The following is a 15,903-nucleotide window of genomic DNA, read 5'->3' on the forward strand; positions in this document are numbered from 1 at the left end:
TATTTTCCAACGTTACAAGCTAACTGTTGCAGCAGATGCTGGGCGAATGGAACCCTTCAATTATGTGCTTGGTGTAGCCAAAGATCCTTAATTACTGACAAGATAGAGCAACATAATGCATCTCTATGGAAGAAAAATTCGAACAGTTCCTGTCTGCTTAAAGAGGCGTGTTGCAAAGACGTCATAGTGGGATATCGATCTCTGTCAGATTGGCAAGCAGTTCAGTTCGAATGTTAATAGGTCTGCTTAAAGGGGGATTTCGCCCCCCTCCCCTTTGCGAAGACAGAACGCGGAAATGATCGAACGTTTGCGCCTCTCGCTCCGCTTTAACCCTCTCTGGTGTAGCCTCCCTGTTAGAATAAAGAATTTAGAATACAGAGATGTCAACCTGAGAAGAGCTCTAATTAGCTAATACAGTCAAAATCCCAGCAATGGTTTCCTGAGCCTTTCATCTCTCAGTCTGGGCAGGGCAATGACTATTTATATTATATAATTGTATTCTAATATTTTGAGATGCACCTGTATACAGTCTTCAAAAATGATCAATTATGACAACAAGGAGGTGAATGGGAGTTGTGCTGAGGGTTGTGCATCTCAGCATTTATTTACCTTTATGAAATGTTGTTGCTGACACAATTTGATGACTGAAGACATGTGGTCCTTGGCATGTTTTTGTTAATGTAAACATTTACACATACACTCAGAGCCAGAAGGTGAGACCATTGATTTTATGCCACCAAAGATCCAGATTCCTAAAATTCTGTTACGGTCAGTTTTCTACTCTTCAGAGAGCATTCTGCGGTTAAACATGTAAATAATTTGTGTTTAAAGAGATAATTGGTTACAGGAGGGTGGTGGCTAGTGGGTGGGTTCCTGTAGTGGGTGGTGTTTCTCTTTTTTTGTTTATTCATTCCCCACCTAGAAATAGAAAACAGTTCCATGCAGTAATCAGAAAAATGTCCTAATGGAAGGAATGTGTGCGTGGGTGGGTGCTCCTGGCAGTGATAAAGGAAGGTTGGGTGGTGTGTCGGGAAATTTTCACTTGAGACTCTCTGTAGTGGTTGGAATGGCCATGTGGTCATGTGATGAGTGATGGAATCTGCTGATATCTTCAAAGTTATTTCCCCAGGAAGTCCTTATAAAGACAAAGACCAGAATGCCAGGTGGTGGAAGGGGGCTTCATAGTTAATTTGGAGATTTATCCTGTTTATGCGTCACCAGTAATAAATCAAAGAAAACCAAAGAGCCTTCACAGAGGGACACACACACACACGCACACACACACAAAACTTGTCATTCCAAAAATAATAAGAGGCTGTTCTGAAAGAGGATGACTGACTGGTCCTTCCTACACAAGCTGGCCATGGCCCTGGTGCCTGCTTGCTTGAGTAGGTGACGGATCATGTTACGTCCCAAACTGTGAGGAGGAGGCCGCTGGTGGCAAAGCTCCAGTACTCAGGAGATGATGATGGGAAGCGCCAGGGGCCTGTGGGGGCCGACCTGCAAAATCATACAAATCAAAATGAACTTCACCTCAAAATACACAGAGGATACGAGAGCCGCTCAGAGGGCGGCACAAAGAGCATTTTTCGACCAACTCGAGAGCCATTATTTTTTCCCCCCCTTGAGGAGTCAGATTTGGACTATTTTACAGCCTTTGTTCTTTTAAAGTAGTGGGATGCAAACTTGTGGGATGCGCCCGAACGTAATGTCTGCAGCTTAAGGCGATTGGCTGTTCCAACTCACCAGAGATGGCACTGGCCGGTCGCTCTGGCGATGTGCCGCCACTGAAGCCTTGCTGCTGCCGCTGAAACGCCTCAAAGTTCACAGACGCGTCGTCCTCCGAGAGTGTGTGTGGTACCTGCCCGTCACCCAGACGACACACCTCAAACCGAACCCAACGGTAGCTGTAAACCAAGATAATACACAGCATAGGAATATAGTCCATTAAAGCAGTAACACACACACACACACACACACACACACACACACACACACACACACACACACACACACACACACACACACACACACACACACACACACACACACACACACACACACACACACACACACACACACACACACACACACACACACACACACACACACACACACACACACACACACACACACACACACACACACACACAGCTGGAAACGTACTTGCTACACTTGCGTGCTCCAGGGCAACTCTGAACGAGATTCTGGATGGTTGGGTGTGAAAAGCCAAAGAAGTCTGCTCCAGATGGCACTATAGGGACCAGTGGCTTACCCCTACAGAGAGTAGTTAGACAGACACAGGCAGAATTGAGGGGAAGAGGGAAGTAATAAGAAGGAAAGTAATATAAAAAAAGTTGAAACTATTATACACACACACACACACATACATACATACTGTACATACATACATACATAATACACTGACGCCACCAGCCAAGATATTGCATTCTAGAATGTTGCACATTTTTAGAGTGGGAAATGTTGTGGGCAAAACAAAAACATTAAAGGTGCATCCACACTTGAAACGAGAATACACAGCAGGTTTTGGCTATTACATAATTTACTGTCAATAAAATTCCCTGACTGCATGCAAATTTACCAAATTCCCTGATATTCCAGGAACTCCCTGACCCGTGGGAACCCTGCACTTTTGGCCCCTCAGTGCTTTATTCTTACTGAACCCACCCACCATAACAAAACAGGCAAGCACCCCCCTATTCCTCTGTGGCAGCATATCAGACCCATCTTTCTGTGTATGTGGCTGTAGTTACCTGATGGCCGTGATTGCTTTCAGCAGGTTGGTGTGACACGCGAGCGCTGACGAGGCCACTATGGCATTCTGGGGGTCATCTTCTGGAACTATCTCAAACTGGGGAGGAAGGATCAATGCATGACTGGTACGTAAGAATACACGGTGGCACACCTGAGAGATGGAGATCTACTGATCTGTGTGTGTGTGTGTGTGTGTGTGTGTGTGTGTGTGTGTGTGTGTGTGTGTGTGTGTGTGTGTGTGTGTGTGTGTGTGTGTGTGTGTGTGTGTGTGTGTGTGTGTGTGTGTGTGTGCGGTGAGCATGGGTGGCTAGCCCTCATGTGTTTGACATACCCACATATACTTCACCTACCCACATGTACTTAACCCACTCAGTTCAAATTGCTGTAAAATCAAAGTAAGGGTTTATGAGGTGTGTGTGTGTGTGTGTGTGTGTGTGTGTGTGTGTGTGTGTGTGTGTGTGTGTGTGTGTGTGTGTGTCTGTGTGACTGTGTGACTGTGTGACTGTGTGTGTGTGTGTGTGTGTCCGTGTGAGTGTGTGTAGATCTGGACACCTGGTGGGTGGTTGACTGACCCGCACTCACTTGAGGGTTCGTGTGTAGATATGAATGTGTAATCAAGATCAAAGCCATTCCCAGAAGCTGTATGGTCAAATAATGTGGGAATGTGAGTGTGTTTGTTCATTTGTTTGTCTGTACCTGAGGGCCAGTAACTCCATCTTTGATCTGGCATGTATACAAACACTGCTGGTCTGGACTTTTCATGCTGGCAAACACCCGCGTACTGCAGAAGCCCACAGGATAGATAGCACTATCGTCATGAAAGTGAACGCGGTCTGTGATGATCTTAAAAACACACACACACACACACACACACACACACACACACACACACACACACACACACACACACACACACACACACACACACACACACACACACACACACACACACACACACACACACACACACACACACACACACACACACACACACACACACACACACACACACACACACACACACACACAATTATACTATTATACCCAAACTATTATATGTGGAAGTAAATCATTTCCAGTGAACAGATTTTGCATTTCAATGAGTTTAACCTGTTAAACTAACTGAACCAATACAATGAAGAATGAGTTTCACCTGTTAAACTAACAGAACCAATACAATGAAGAAACATGATGCAACATGTTCATAGTTGCGTACAACAGGGTTTACCACAGGCATGAATCACAACAAGGCCACAAAGCACAGCTGGAAACCATTACACAGAAGAGGAAGAAGACAACGACTAGAGCGCTACTGCTGACTAAGCGCCGCTTGAATTCCACAGGTCTCCAGCTTCATCTTCCCTGAACTCTACCCGGTGAGCTCCTCATCTGCACCTCTTCTACCCTGCAGATTCCCCGCCATCTCCTGTGATCCTGAGTTATCATGAACTTCACGAGAGGCCTACATCGCCTCACCCCCCCTTTGACTCTGACCATACAAAAACAAATGACAAAATAAAGTGCCCAGTGTTGAGTTTTCACTGGATTTGGTCTCGTCCATTATTCTTATGCCACCACTGTATGTGTGTTTATGTATGTCTATGTAACTAACAATTATTTTAATAATCAATTCATAATCAACATAAATTGTGGAAAAATATTGATAACTGTTTTCCAAAGCCCAACAAGACATTATCAAATGCCTTTTTTTTGAGTTTGAGTTTTTTGGTTTTTTATGTTTTTTACTTTGACTAATCAATTACCAAAAAAGTTGGCAACTAATATAACAATGAATTATTGTATCCCTAATGTAAATACACACATACTGTACATACCCATTTCCCCCCAAAATCTGCTCGCTCTGGTATTTGTTTAATTGCTTGTCTGTGTTTAATATATATCTGTCTGTCCAGAATCAGTATCCACACCACTGCTCCTCTTTCAACACCACAACACTGGCACACCTCTATGCTCTTACCTCCCCAAGGCTGTAGACGGTCAGGCCACCTAGCACGATGGGAAACACAGGCCGTCCAGTGGAGTCCAATGGGATTGGCTGGACCAGCCTCCGCACCCCTCCCTCTGCGACCTTTCGCTTCTTAGATATCTTCCTGGGAACTAGAGAAGAGGCGGCTTGTATAGTTAATACAATCTTTCATAAGGGATACATTTCTCTTCTATGGGTCTTCACAAGCACATACAGTACAGTCCATAAGTATTGGAACACATGCTAAAGTCGACTATATAAAATCATCTTTTATCTTAATGCCTTAAAGGAACACTTCACCGTTTTTTCATATTAAACTATGCTATTCGCTTAATTAAGACGAGTTGATACATACCTCTCACGTTTCAATGCGTGCACTCCCTGGCTCTGGCGCGCGGCGCAACTTTGATAGCCCAATGCATTCATTAGGATCCAAACAGAGATGAAGTTAGAAGTGACCAAACACCTCCATGTTTTCCCTATTAAAATACAGTTACACGAGTAGTCACACGACCAAGAATGGTGAGACATAATAAAATGTGGTGCATTTCTTAGCAGGTAAAAGGGATAACTATATTGTGTGGCGGAATACTATTGGGAGCACTTAGACTCTGCGCAGTAATATCCTCACTCCAAAGTGAAACTGAAAGTGCAAGAGTGAGGATATTACTGCGCCACACAATATAGTTATTCCTCTTAACTGCTTAGAAATGCACCACGTTTTATTTTGTCTCACCATACTTGGTCGTGTGACTACTCGTGTAACTGTATTTTAATAGGGAAAACATGGAGGTGTTTGGTCGCTTCTACAGTAACTTCATCTCTGTTTGGATCCTAATGAATGAACTGGGCTAGCTAAGTGCTATCAAAGTAGCGCCGTGCGCCAGAGCCAGTGAGTGCACGCATTGAAACATGAGAGGTATGTATCTCCTCGTCTTAGTTAAGGGAATAATGTAGTTTAATATGAAAAACTGGTGAAGTGTTCCTTTAAGATCAGTTTCCAAGAGATGATTTGTATTGTTCTTTTTAGTCAACTTCAGCATGGATTCACAAACTTTCAAGCAGCACTGACTCACTATCTGGTGTTTCCCTTTTGGTTTCTCAAAGTATGCAGTTTTATCCGCATACTGAGTCATTATTTTGGGCTATTTATGGCCATTTATGGCCATTTATTGGACATGGAAAATGTCAGAGACTGAGTGCAGGAGAGAGTCAGTTGCGCCACAGCTGGCGCCGGTGACACCCATTTTAATGCACTGTGACGTGTGACTCAGATTCATCTGACTCACACATGACTGTGAATAATCCAAAAAGTATGACTGTATGTGTTTGTAGTTGTGTTGTGTAATGTGTGTCGGTGTGTGAAGGATATGATTTTCTCAGCAGATGCAAGGTACATCCAAGTTGGTGTGACGACCCAAACTGAAAGTGTTTCAACGCAACACCACCACGTTCCATCTATAACTTCAGGTGGAGGGTGGAGGAATTTAGCCAGGACACCGGGGCGAATAAGTACAATGGGCTTTTTAATGACCAAAGTGAGTCAGGACCTCAGTTTAAAACCTCTTATCAGAAGGATGACACCTCCTGCGGCTCTGACTCGGTGTCCTCTTACCTTCCTCTCTTCCGTTCTCCCTCCCTCTCTCCTTGCGCTCCTTCTTGGGCCTTTTCGGGGTGCCCTCCTCAGCAGAGGAGGCCCCGGGCCCCAGGCCTTGGCACCCGGAGGCCCCGCTGGAGGCAAAGCCTGCTGGGACATGCCCGCTTCCACTTGGCCCACTGGTAAAGTCGCTGTCCGACACTGACTGGTATTGCAGCAGTGTCTTCAAAAGAAACCTAAAGCCCAAACACCAACGCATTACAGATGCAATCCAGCCATTGATTATTCTGAAACATCAACTAGCGCACTGTCCATCTAAACTTGAAACACTTGTGGTGTTTACAGCTTATTTCATTCATGTTACGTTTTAGAGCACATTAAAAACGCCTAATGGATATGTTAAAAATAAATTAAAAGTTGATGTTTGCCAGAGTGGGTCTTAAACAACCCATTTCGTATTGTCCAATTGCACACACTTTTCCCACTTCAACCATAAGTCAAAATAAAAATCTAAGTGAATCTTCATCTGTTCATTTGTTTTATTGTCTGTCTGGCTTCAGATGTATACCTCCGCTCCTCTTTGGCACGTACAAACTTCTCCTCCAGATGTGCGACCTCATCACACAGAGCTGCATTCTCCTGGGGACAAAACAAACAATGTCTATAAGCCCTGTGACCTTCTGACAAACACCAATCGGCGTCATCCAATTTGTTGTTTTGGCATGATCAACCCCTTCTAGCAGAAGCCAGAAGCCTCTCCCAGCTCTATCGTCACAAAACGTGAGAGCATCAGTTCCCAGCTCTATCGTCACCAAACGTGAGGGCATCTGTTTGAATTGGGGATTTCTTAGCTAATGTTGGAACAAAAATGAGACCAACTGTGCCCTGAAGATGTACTGTAACTAAACAGTAAGTGAGGAACTGGAAGTTAGATTGCCCAAGCTAGCATCTGTTGGTTTCAGTTGAGAGACACCTAATCAATGTCTGACAATTGTCATACACAACCATGGTAAACATGCATCAGAGAGTATCACAGAATGACACAGCTAATTACTCCAACCTTCCCACAATGACTTTAGACCAAAAGTGGCAGATCCTTGTACAATATACTGATTTGGCCCACAAATGACACAATTTCCATGACATTCCAGAAATTCCATGACCCCTGGGAACCTTGGAATAAATTACCGGACAGTTTGACCCCAGAGATACAGCACATCTCTAGAATACCAGAATCTCATAGAATGCCAATTTGTCAAAGTATCACTATGAGGTCCATGCAAATTGCAACATTTCAACTCCATGTCACTGTCTTGCCAGGCAGCATCAAGGTTACTGCTCATCAAGGTTATCAGGGTCAGTCTACTGTACATGAGGGCCTATGGTCGAGGACTCACAAAGATCATGGCGCGTGCAGCCCTACGGAGTCTCAGGTACTTGAGCCGATACTTCTCGTTCTGGTTCTTGCGAGGGTTCTTCTTGGCCTTAGGTCGAACCTCTGAGGCCCCCGATGGGGGGGAGGGCAGTAAGGGCCCCCCAGAGCCTGTGCTGGAGAAGGTTACCTGCAGCGCCTGCTGCCGCTCCTCATCTGTCTGCAAAACCACACACACACACAACCAGTTCTTACCTCACATAAGCTACACATACTTACATGCACACACAAAAGAACACACACTTATGAATATCACATGGTTGTGCTTAAATTCACATATAAATACATACGTGCAAACAAAAGGCAATGCTGTTCTTACAAATGATGGCTGTGCAATCAAAACATGAGCCAGCATGACAAAAAAAATGCAAGGGTGGAAAACACCTTGGCCATGAATTACACTCTACACTAACCCTTACACCTCAACACTAATGGACAACCACAAAGCGTCCCAAGGTTGCTCACAGTGGCTTTTCAGCACTTACCAACAGCGCAAAGACTCCATTCCTGTTCTCAATCCTCTTGAAGCGCCTGCTCCCTTTCTGAGTCTGGAACATAGTAGGAGACTGAGGCAGGGGTCTGGGTGGAGGAACAGGTGGTGGAAGACTGCCGACACACGGCGCTGTGTGTCCGCAGTACTCAGCTGCCAATGTCACTATTTGACTTTATTTTCATTTTGCATTATTTCAGTCACTGTTGAGTTTACAGTTTATATCCACTCTGTGTGGCTTTTGTATACCAGACCTGTGGATGTGCCGTTGTTGGCCCCTTGCCTTACAACAATGACCCTGAAACTCCATCAGCTGTGACAATCCAAGGCAATTACTGTAGCTATACGCCGGCCAGTAAATGTCATCAAAGCCCTTTACTTCAAGTTGGATCATTACAATATTATTTTGTCAGGTCTAAAGAATCCAGTGATCTCACTAGAGATGTAACGGTAGGAAAATTGAACATGGCGATTATAGTGACCAAAATGATCACGGTATCAGTGTTATCGCTGTATTTTTCAAATGTGCCGAAAATGTTTCTAAGCCTACCACCAATGATGGACAGAGCGGATACATGGTCTTTATCATACATCTTTCCTCTATCGAATGCAGTTGCATTTTCGGCTCTGAACAAAACCGTTCCGGAATTACTTCAATAAAAATTTAACGTGTGTAATGTTTCATTCGTCCCTCCTGGCCAGGATGAATGAAACAGGCATGAGATAAAAGAAAAACATACAATTAAAAACTAGCCAGATGTAAATTTCTAACAATTTCTACATTTTACGATAGATTGTGAATGAATGGGCGTCACAATTTGTCATTAGTTGTAGCCTGGTAGATGACAAGAGTGTTTATCACAACAAACTTCCAATATGCGGTAGGCATCTGTGTGCAATCAGACAAGTGGTAAAAAAGTTGCTCAAAAGTGTTATGACACTTATGCTATACATTTGGTAGATTTAAGAAAGAAACTGTGAAAGTAGGCCTGCGAAAATGCACTATAGATACAAAAATCAAGCTAGGTTTATTCATGTTTGCAGTCAGCATGAAATATGCGTAGCAGTGGCACCTAATTTTAAGCACATAACAAGCCCACGTTGCATGATGTTGCGCCTACTTTGGGGACTTCCGATGATGCTGGAAAGAATTCCACACATGTTTTTCACACCGTGGGAATTCAATGCGGTATTAATAACATCTAAAGACAAAATGGTAATTGTTGTTGTTGGGAATTTAAATGTGTTTACCGTTACCGTCAAATCTTACGACGCAGCTGTTGGGACACTTTTTTCCTACGGATGTTCCGTGAGAGTTCCATGAATGGCTGACCTCTAAGACTCCTCACAAGACTATTTACATGAACTCATTTTGTGGTTGGAAGGGTGGAATCTTAGTTATGCTGAGCAAGGGTACGTGTTTGTACAACTGCTCAAAACATCCCATGTATGTTACTGATGATGCCCTTTCACATTCCAAAAAAGGTAAAGAGAAAGGAAAAACTGGCAAAAATGAAAAAAGTGATAAATATAAAAGATATTACAAAATATAAATGATACAACAAAACAATACAACAATCACAATTAAATGTGCATGCAATGTCAAGCTTTACATTATGAAAATCAACCTATTATGATGCTAATTTGAAACAGACAAAGGAAAGCATTGAATGGCTGTCCAGACCAGGCTTACCTCTCGATACATTACTGCTTCCAAGCTTGATTTTGCACTGTTGGGAGAAAAGAGTTGTTCCTGCTGATCAGAAATGGTTGGATAACAAAATAACTATTTTGACAACCAGGTCAAGAGGTTCCCTTACCCTAGCCCCAAGCTATGGCCCACATACTCATGCTCTCTATCCTACTGTCTTCGCAAAAAAATAAATGCATGTCCCATGCAGGTAACAATGTACAACATTTAGAAATCACTGTCAATGTTTATTGCAAAAACAAAACTGTAGAGTTGAGTTATCATTATCAAACTGTCGAGTATAGAGTACAAGCTCTCAGCTGGTCTTTTGGTCATTGTGAAGAGAGAAAACATACAACAAAGAAATAATTCGTTTTAGATGTGATATCTGACCATTCAGAACTGATTATTTGAGATGCCCTATGAACATTCAACTTATGTACAGGTAATCATAACAGTGATATGCCGGAGTAATTTGAAATTATTTACTTAGACTGTACGAGTCCCCGGTCAATGATTCTTTGTTTTATCTCTTTGATGTGCATTGGACGTCCAGCTTCTTCAAGCACGATCTATAGATGTTGGAGGGGCGGGGCACTTTATTTAGATATGCAGCAAATCACTTTGCATTAATAATCTGCAGTGCACTTATACTTCATTCTAAATGACAGACCTTAACTATAGACCTTACCCTTTGAACTTAATCATGTGCACCAAGATACAAAACCTGATGAAGTAGGCCTGGAACCAGGCGTATCTAAGAGCACGTTTCATGTTCGTCTTTGCAAGGCGTGAAAGTCTGAGATGTCACAAAGGTATTTTCACGGTCATGTTCAGCAGCCTAACTTACCTGTGCAGCATCCAGCCAGGTAAGGTTAGGTTTGTCAACAACATCACTGGTTTGTTCCCTACGAGTCAGTCACAAAGACCATTTCATTAATGTATTCCAGCCTAAAGAACAGCGTAGGATTACGACATGAATCCATATGATGCAAATTTTGTCACTTACGTTTCGAGAGTGTCAGAAGTCCCCACTAAACCAGTCATACTGTCCAGGGCAGGGAATAATGAATAACTGCTCTGACTATCAGGTTCCATCTCTGATTCGAAATTCGAGAGAGTATTCAATGGATCCATTGCTGCAGGGAGGACCACTTGAGTTACGTTTGTTCATAAAGACGCTATTTATTAGGTTAGGGGCTAACCTTACAGTTATGCCCGTTTGAGGACATTATAGCTTCCTACCTCCAACTGGCTCGCTAATTAATCTACTTAGTCATACAGTCTAATGTACCAACTCGTAGATATACATGTGATGTCGAACACTGAACGTAAAACCACCATTTAGGTTTTTTTATTTCCAGAAATCATGCGAGTCCTGCACATCTTAAATTACTGGTTAGCTACTCAGCTAGTTAGCCAAGAGAAAGTGTAGACGTTTTCAAACTAAAGATGCTAAATTAATAAAATATGGAAAAGACGCAGGCATCAAGCTGCTTGTTGATTTCGTTGGATGAGTTTGATTAACTCAATGATAATAAGCTCCCGTAACCACGCAGAATTCAATAACCTCCAACTTAAACGTCAACATGCCTCCGTGCGTGTACTGCTTTACTCAAATCTGAACTTCCGGATATTACGTCAGTTCATAACAAAGCTTCTAAATTTAACTGTGCTACTGCCACCTATTGGACTGGAATTTCTCGTAGCTTACTGTACAAGCTTGCAAATCTTTCACTCACATTTCCTCTTAAACCAGATTACCAAGGTAGTCCCTTTGCACACTCCTACAGGTGGTGGCGGTATGCACCAAAGAGTTGTAATCTGCCAATAAAATAAAATAAAGAAGAAGAAGAAGAAGAAGAAGAAGAAGAAGAAGAAGAAATTGGACTGGAATTTCTCGTAGTTTACTGTCGTTCTCAAGCCAGCCGTTTGCAAACATTCCCAAGAGTCTGAGGAGGAGTGCAGCGGCACGTGGGTATGACGAAGGTATCAATGGCATTCAACACCAACTCGTTCAAATGTAACGGTTTTCACCAAAAACGTTTGCCACTGTTGCAAAGGTCTGTATTTTACAGTGGAACATTCAAACAGTTTACAGAAATTCACACGATTCCATGCATGCCTGCATAGAAGACTGATCTATTTATTTATTTATTTATTATTTTTGAACGCTTTAGTTACGCACCCTGGTGTAGCTCCATCATAAACAAGATTCGATTCTGGTTCACAATCACTTCCGAAATATAGGTCATTGACCGAAGCTGCATGGCCGACGAGACACTAGTAAACACAATGCACCCTACACGTTATGGAAATGGTTGAATTAATTCGGGCAGGGGTAGGTGCTCCCCGTGCGTAAAATTGTGCGCCAGAGTGGAAACAAAAAACGCATAGAACCCAATACAACAGATTACAGAAATGGCAAACGAGCGACTCAAATTTGAGATTAGATTTTTTACAAATGGGCTACAGAAAGTCTCCCATTTAATAGGCAACTCCAGTACAAGGCCTGCCTTTGGTTGATGTGATTTGTTTTACTTGGATAGCCTACGCCTACCAAACATCAAGTAAATGGCTTGATGAAATGACTTCTTCGACTTTTGTTCATTGTTGGAAAACAACTAGGCCTACAGAACAGCTTTTAGGTGACCCATTACACACTCAAAATTCACATGAATAACTGTATTCAAGAACTAGTATACAGCATGGAAAAGAACTAGAGCATGCACGTGCGCGCGCACACACACACACACACACACACACACACACACACACACACACACACACACACATATATAATATAATATAATATAATATAACTATATAATAACTACATGCAGCATAGGAAATAAATACAGCATGTACAAACACACAAATGCACAAAAACCATATAAAGCATGCACACAGACACACAATAACTATACATAACCTTTATACAGCATGCAAAATACCTATACAGCATACACAGACACACATAAACACACAAGAACTAAAATAACTATATACAGCATGCACACACACACAATGTTCTTTTTGTGTGTGTGTGTGTTTGTGTGTGCTGCAGTTTGCAGTGTCGATTCCGTATGTGTGCAGGGCTGAACCACGCTGGTTCAACACAACACAGGCTACATATACTGTGCACTGAACAAAATTATACAGAACACTTTTGTTTTTGACCTCATTTATCATGAGCAGAACTAAAACATCTAAGACTTTCTCTATATACACAAAGGGCCTATTTCTCTCAAATATTGTTCACAAATCTGTCAAAATCAGTGTTAGTGAGCACTTCTCCTTTGCTGAGATAATCCTACCGGTGTGGCATCTGAAGGTACTGATTACAAAGCATGATTATTGCACAGATGTGCCTTAGGCTGGCCACAATAACACACATTAACACAATAGGCTCATTCAAGATGAGCTGTGGCTGACTTTGGCTGACTTCACACCTCATACTTGAAAGGCTTGTTCCGAACAGCAGCTGCAGTGTACGTGACATGACTCACTGGTGGGGGAACACCCTTAAAACGAATGTGCTGGAAACAACAAACGTGTTAAAAAAACAACACAAGCTGTATTTTCAACACATACTGTGTAACAAATAACAAAAGCAATGTGTTATAAATAACACAAACCGTTGTCCCTATCTGGACACAGAGATGTGTTGTTTTCAACACATTAATTTTAAGAGTGTTGTATTTCAATTTCAATTTCAATTTTTATTTGAACGGGACAATGTGCAATTTATACATAAATGTGAACATTTGATGCATTGCACCAGAGTTAGCCTTAGGCTAGTTTTCATCTGCAGTCCCACGTATGTCTTTCATTCTTAATCATTAAAATGAACACAATAATAAAATAAATTGCTATGTAGTTGTCATACAGTTGACAGGCCTGCATTGTGTGGTCAAAATTACTCCAAGACAACTGGTGTGAGATTGCAGCTTTATTGACGATTCCGGGAGCATGTTACCACATGAAAGTCAAAGTAACAAACCAACACATCTGTGGGTGAAGCCAGTTCTTATATAACACACACATGGAAAATCACTGAAAAGATGCTTTTACCAGTGGCAACTGCCATTTAACAGAGATGTTTACAAGAACCCCTTAACCTAAGCCATGTTTGTGTCAAGGCCCCCATGGGGTCACCATCAGATATCTCACCTTCCTACAGAGGGGGTCACTATATGGAAGTTATACTAAAACAGTTAATTCAATGAGACCCATATAAAAAATATCCCACAGTAGCACATACAGTACATTCAATATCAAGTGTTTTCCGTATATGTGTGTCTACAGTGGGGAGAATTTGAACCCATGCTAAAGTTGACTAAAAAGAGGAATTTAAAATCATCTTTTGGAAATTGATCTTGATGCCTTAATTTAGAATCATCCAGTAGCCATATCTGCCAGTGGAAGGAACATCACTGCGTCATCAACCGGCCATGGACAGGATGTCCTAACAAGATTTCTGACCAGGAAGTCAGAAGAGTATAGCCCAAGAGCCAAGGACCACTCTGAGAAAACCCCAGAGACTTGGAGGCAGCAGGTTAAATTGTTACAGAGTAAATGGTAATGCACTCCACCGCCATGCCTCTGTGCACGCTCATCCCACATGACTCTATTACTGAAGGAAATGTTGAAGCTCGTTGAAAATTTGACACACAACATTTGGACAAGCCTAAGAAATACTGAGAGAACATGTATTCTGGTCAGGCGAGAGCAAAACTCAACTTTTTGGATTATACAACACCATATTTAGAGACGAAATGGCAGAAATGGCCGATAAATACCATATAACAGTGAGGTTTGGAGGTAGATGCATCATGGTGTGGGGCTGTTTTTCATCTTATGGTACTGGCAGACTTCATATAGTTGAAAGAATGATGAGTTATTTTGTTCCGGGAGAATCTTGCCATCCACCAGGATGATGAGGATGAGACATGGCTAGACCTTCCAGCAGGACAATGATCCAACACATTCAACAGGAAACTCTCAATTGGTTTCAGAGAAAGGGAAGCAAGGCCCTGCCTTAAATCCAATGAAACAATTTGGGAAGTTATCTAAAGATCAGGATTCACAAGAGGGGCCCCTGTATTTTTATATATACTATTAAACGATTATCTACTCTACTGTATAAGGCTTTTCCACAACGTATTTTAAGTAATGTCATACTTTACAGAGTATTCAGAAATACTTTTTCTAAGGTAATTTCACTTTATTACACATAACTCTACTTATTGACTTTAATATTTGCATTTTTTTTATATGGGTGGTGGATTATCTGAGTTAATACTAATGCCAGGTGAAATTCATGCAAAGGCAAATGTCACTGGAAGTAGGCCTATAAAAAGTGTTTATATGTTAGTGTTACATTATTTCCTGCATGTAGGCAAAAGCCATAAGCATGTCAACTCTTTTCCCAATTTTAAAAGATATGTCACTTAATTGTGTCGCGTCTTGGACTTGGACTTGGAGGATACAGTGAATGTACCCATATTTATTTATTTTTTTTACTTAGGGCCTATAAGAGGATCACTTGAGGTGTGCATCCAGTCACACCAACGATCACAGACTATTAGCCTACAAATTAAGCTATTTCCATTTAAAATTGTGAATAATTGTATTGATTGTCTTCAAGTTAGCTTAGTTGGTTGGTTGTCACCTGGATACAGAGCTCCAGAGGGGGATAGCCGCAGGAAATAACTAAGCCTCCTCTGCACCTGCTTCTTTTTTTCAATTGCGCAGAGACCTGTAATGCCTTCCGGAGGGGAGAAGGATGTGCGTCTGTGTCTGGGGTGAGCAGTCTTTACTGCACGCCTTACGCCAGCATCGCTTGCCTTGGGCGGCTTCGATGGAGGGGAGTGAGGAATTGATGATGCCCTCTGCTGTCCTTGTGGTCGTAAACAGATGCAATACCAAA

The 15,903-nt window shown here is 42.1% G+C and overlaps 1 protein-coding gene across 2 annotated transcripts; it reads right to left on the bottom strand.

Annotated features, from left to right (window-relative positions):
- Nucleotides 1-567: 567 nt before the first annotated feature.
- On the bottom strand, nt 568-11,586 carry tbrg1 (transforming growth factor beta regulator 1). 2 transcript variants are annotated; one of them, XM_062552565.1, is made up of 15 exons: nt 11,217-11,586; nt 10,981-11,110; nt 10,822-10,879; nt 10,461-10,543; nt 9,975-10,011; nt 8,277-8,339; nt 7,757-7,951; nt 6,928-6,998; nt 6,378-6,595; nt 4,754-4,893; nt 3,472-3,618; nt 2,775-2,872; nt 2,167-2,277; nt 1,747-1,907; nt 568-1,500 (listed from the first exon to the last, which is right to left on the bottom strand). In XM_062552565.1, exons 2-15 carry the CDS (start codon nt 11,106-11,108, stop codon nt 1,406-1,408), a joined length of 1,605 nt encoding a protein of 534 aa, XP_062408549.1. In that variant the 5' UTR covers nt 11,109-11,110; nt 11,217-11,586; the 3' UTR covers nt 568-1,405. The 2 variants fall into 2 exon arrangements, with proteins under 2 accessions (XP_062408549.1, XP_062408550.1); XM_062552566.1 differs by having other exon boundaries at nt 11,542-11,557.
- Between the last annotated feature and the right edge of the window lie 4,317 nt (nt 11,587-15,903).

This window comes from Sardina pilchardus, chromosome 13 (assembly GCF_963854185.1).
Source record: "Sardina pilchardus chromosome 13, fSarPil1.1, whole genome shotgun sequence".
NCBI classification, from domain to species: domain Eukaryota; kingdom Metazoa; phylum Chordata; class Actinopteri; order Clupeiformes; family Clupeidae; genus Sardina; species Sardina pilchardus.

Coding starts and splice junctions, on each gene's coding strand:
- tbrg1 (XM_062552565.1), bottom strand. CDS start 11,108: ATGGATCCATTGAATACTCTCTCGAATTTCGAATCAGAGATGGAACCT. Junction 10,544..10,821: donor CCTGGCTGGATGCTGCACAG/GTAAGTTAGGCT, acceptor CAACATCTATAG/ATCGTGCTTGAAGAAGCTGG. Junction 6,999..7,756: donor CTGCACGCGCCATGATCTTT/GTGAGTCCTCGA, acceptor TTTTGTCCCCAG/GAGAATGCAGCTCTGTGTGA.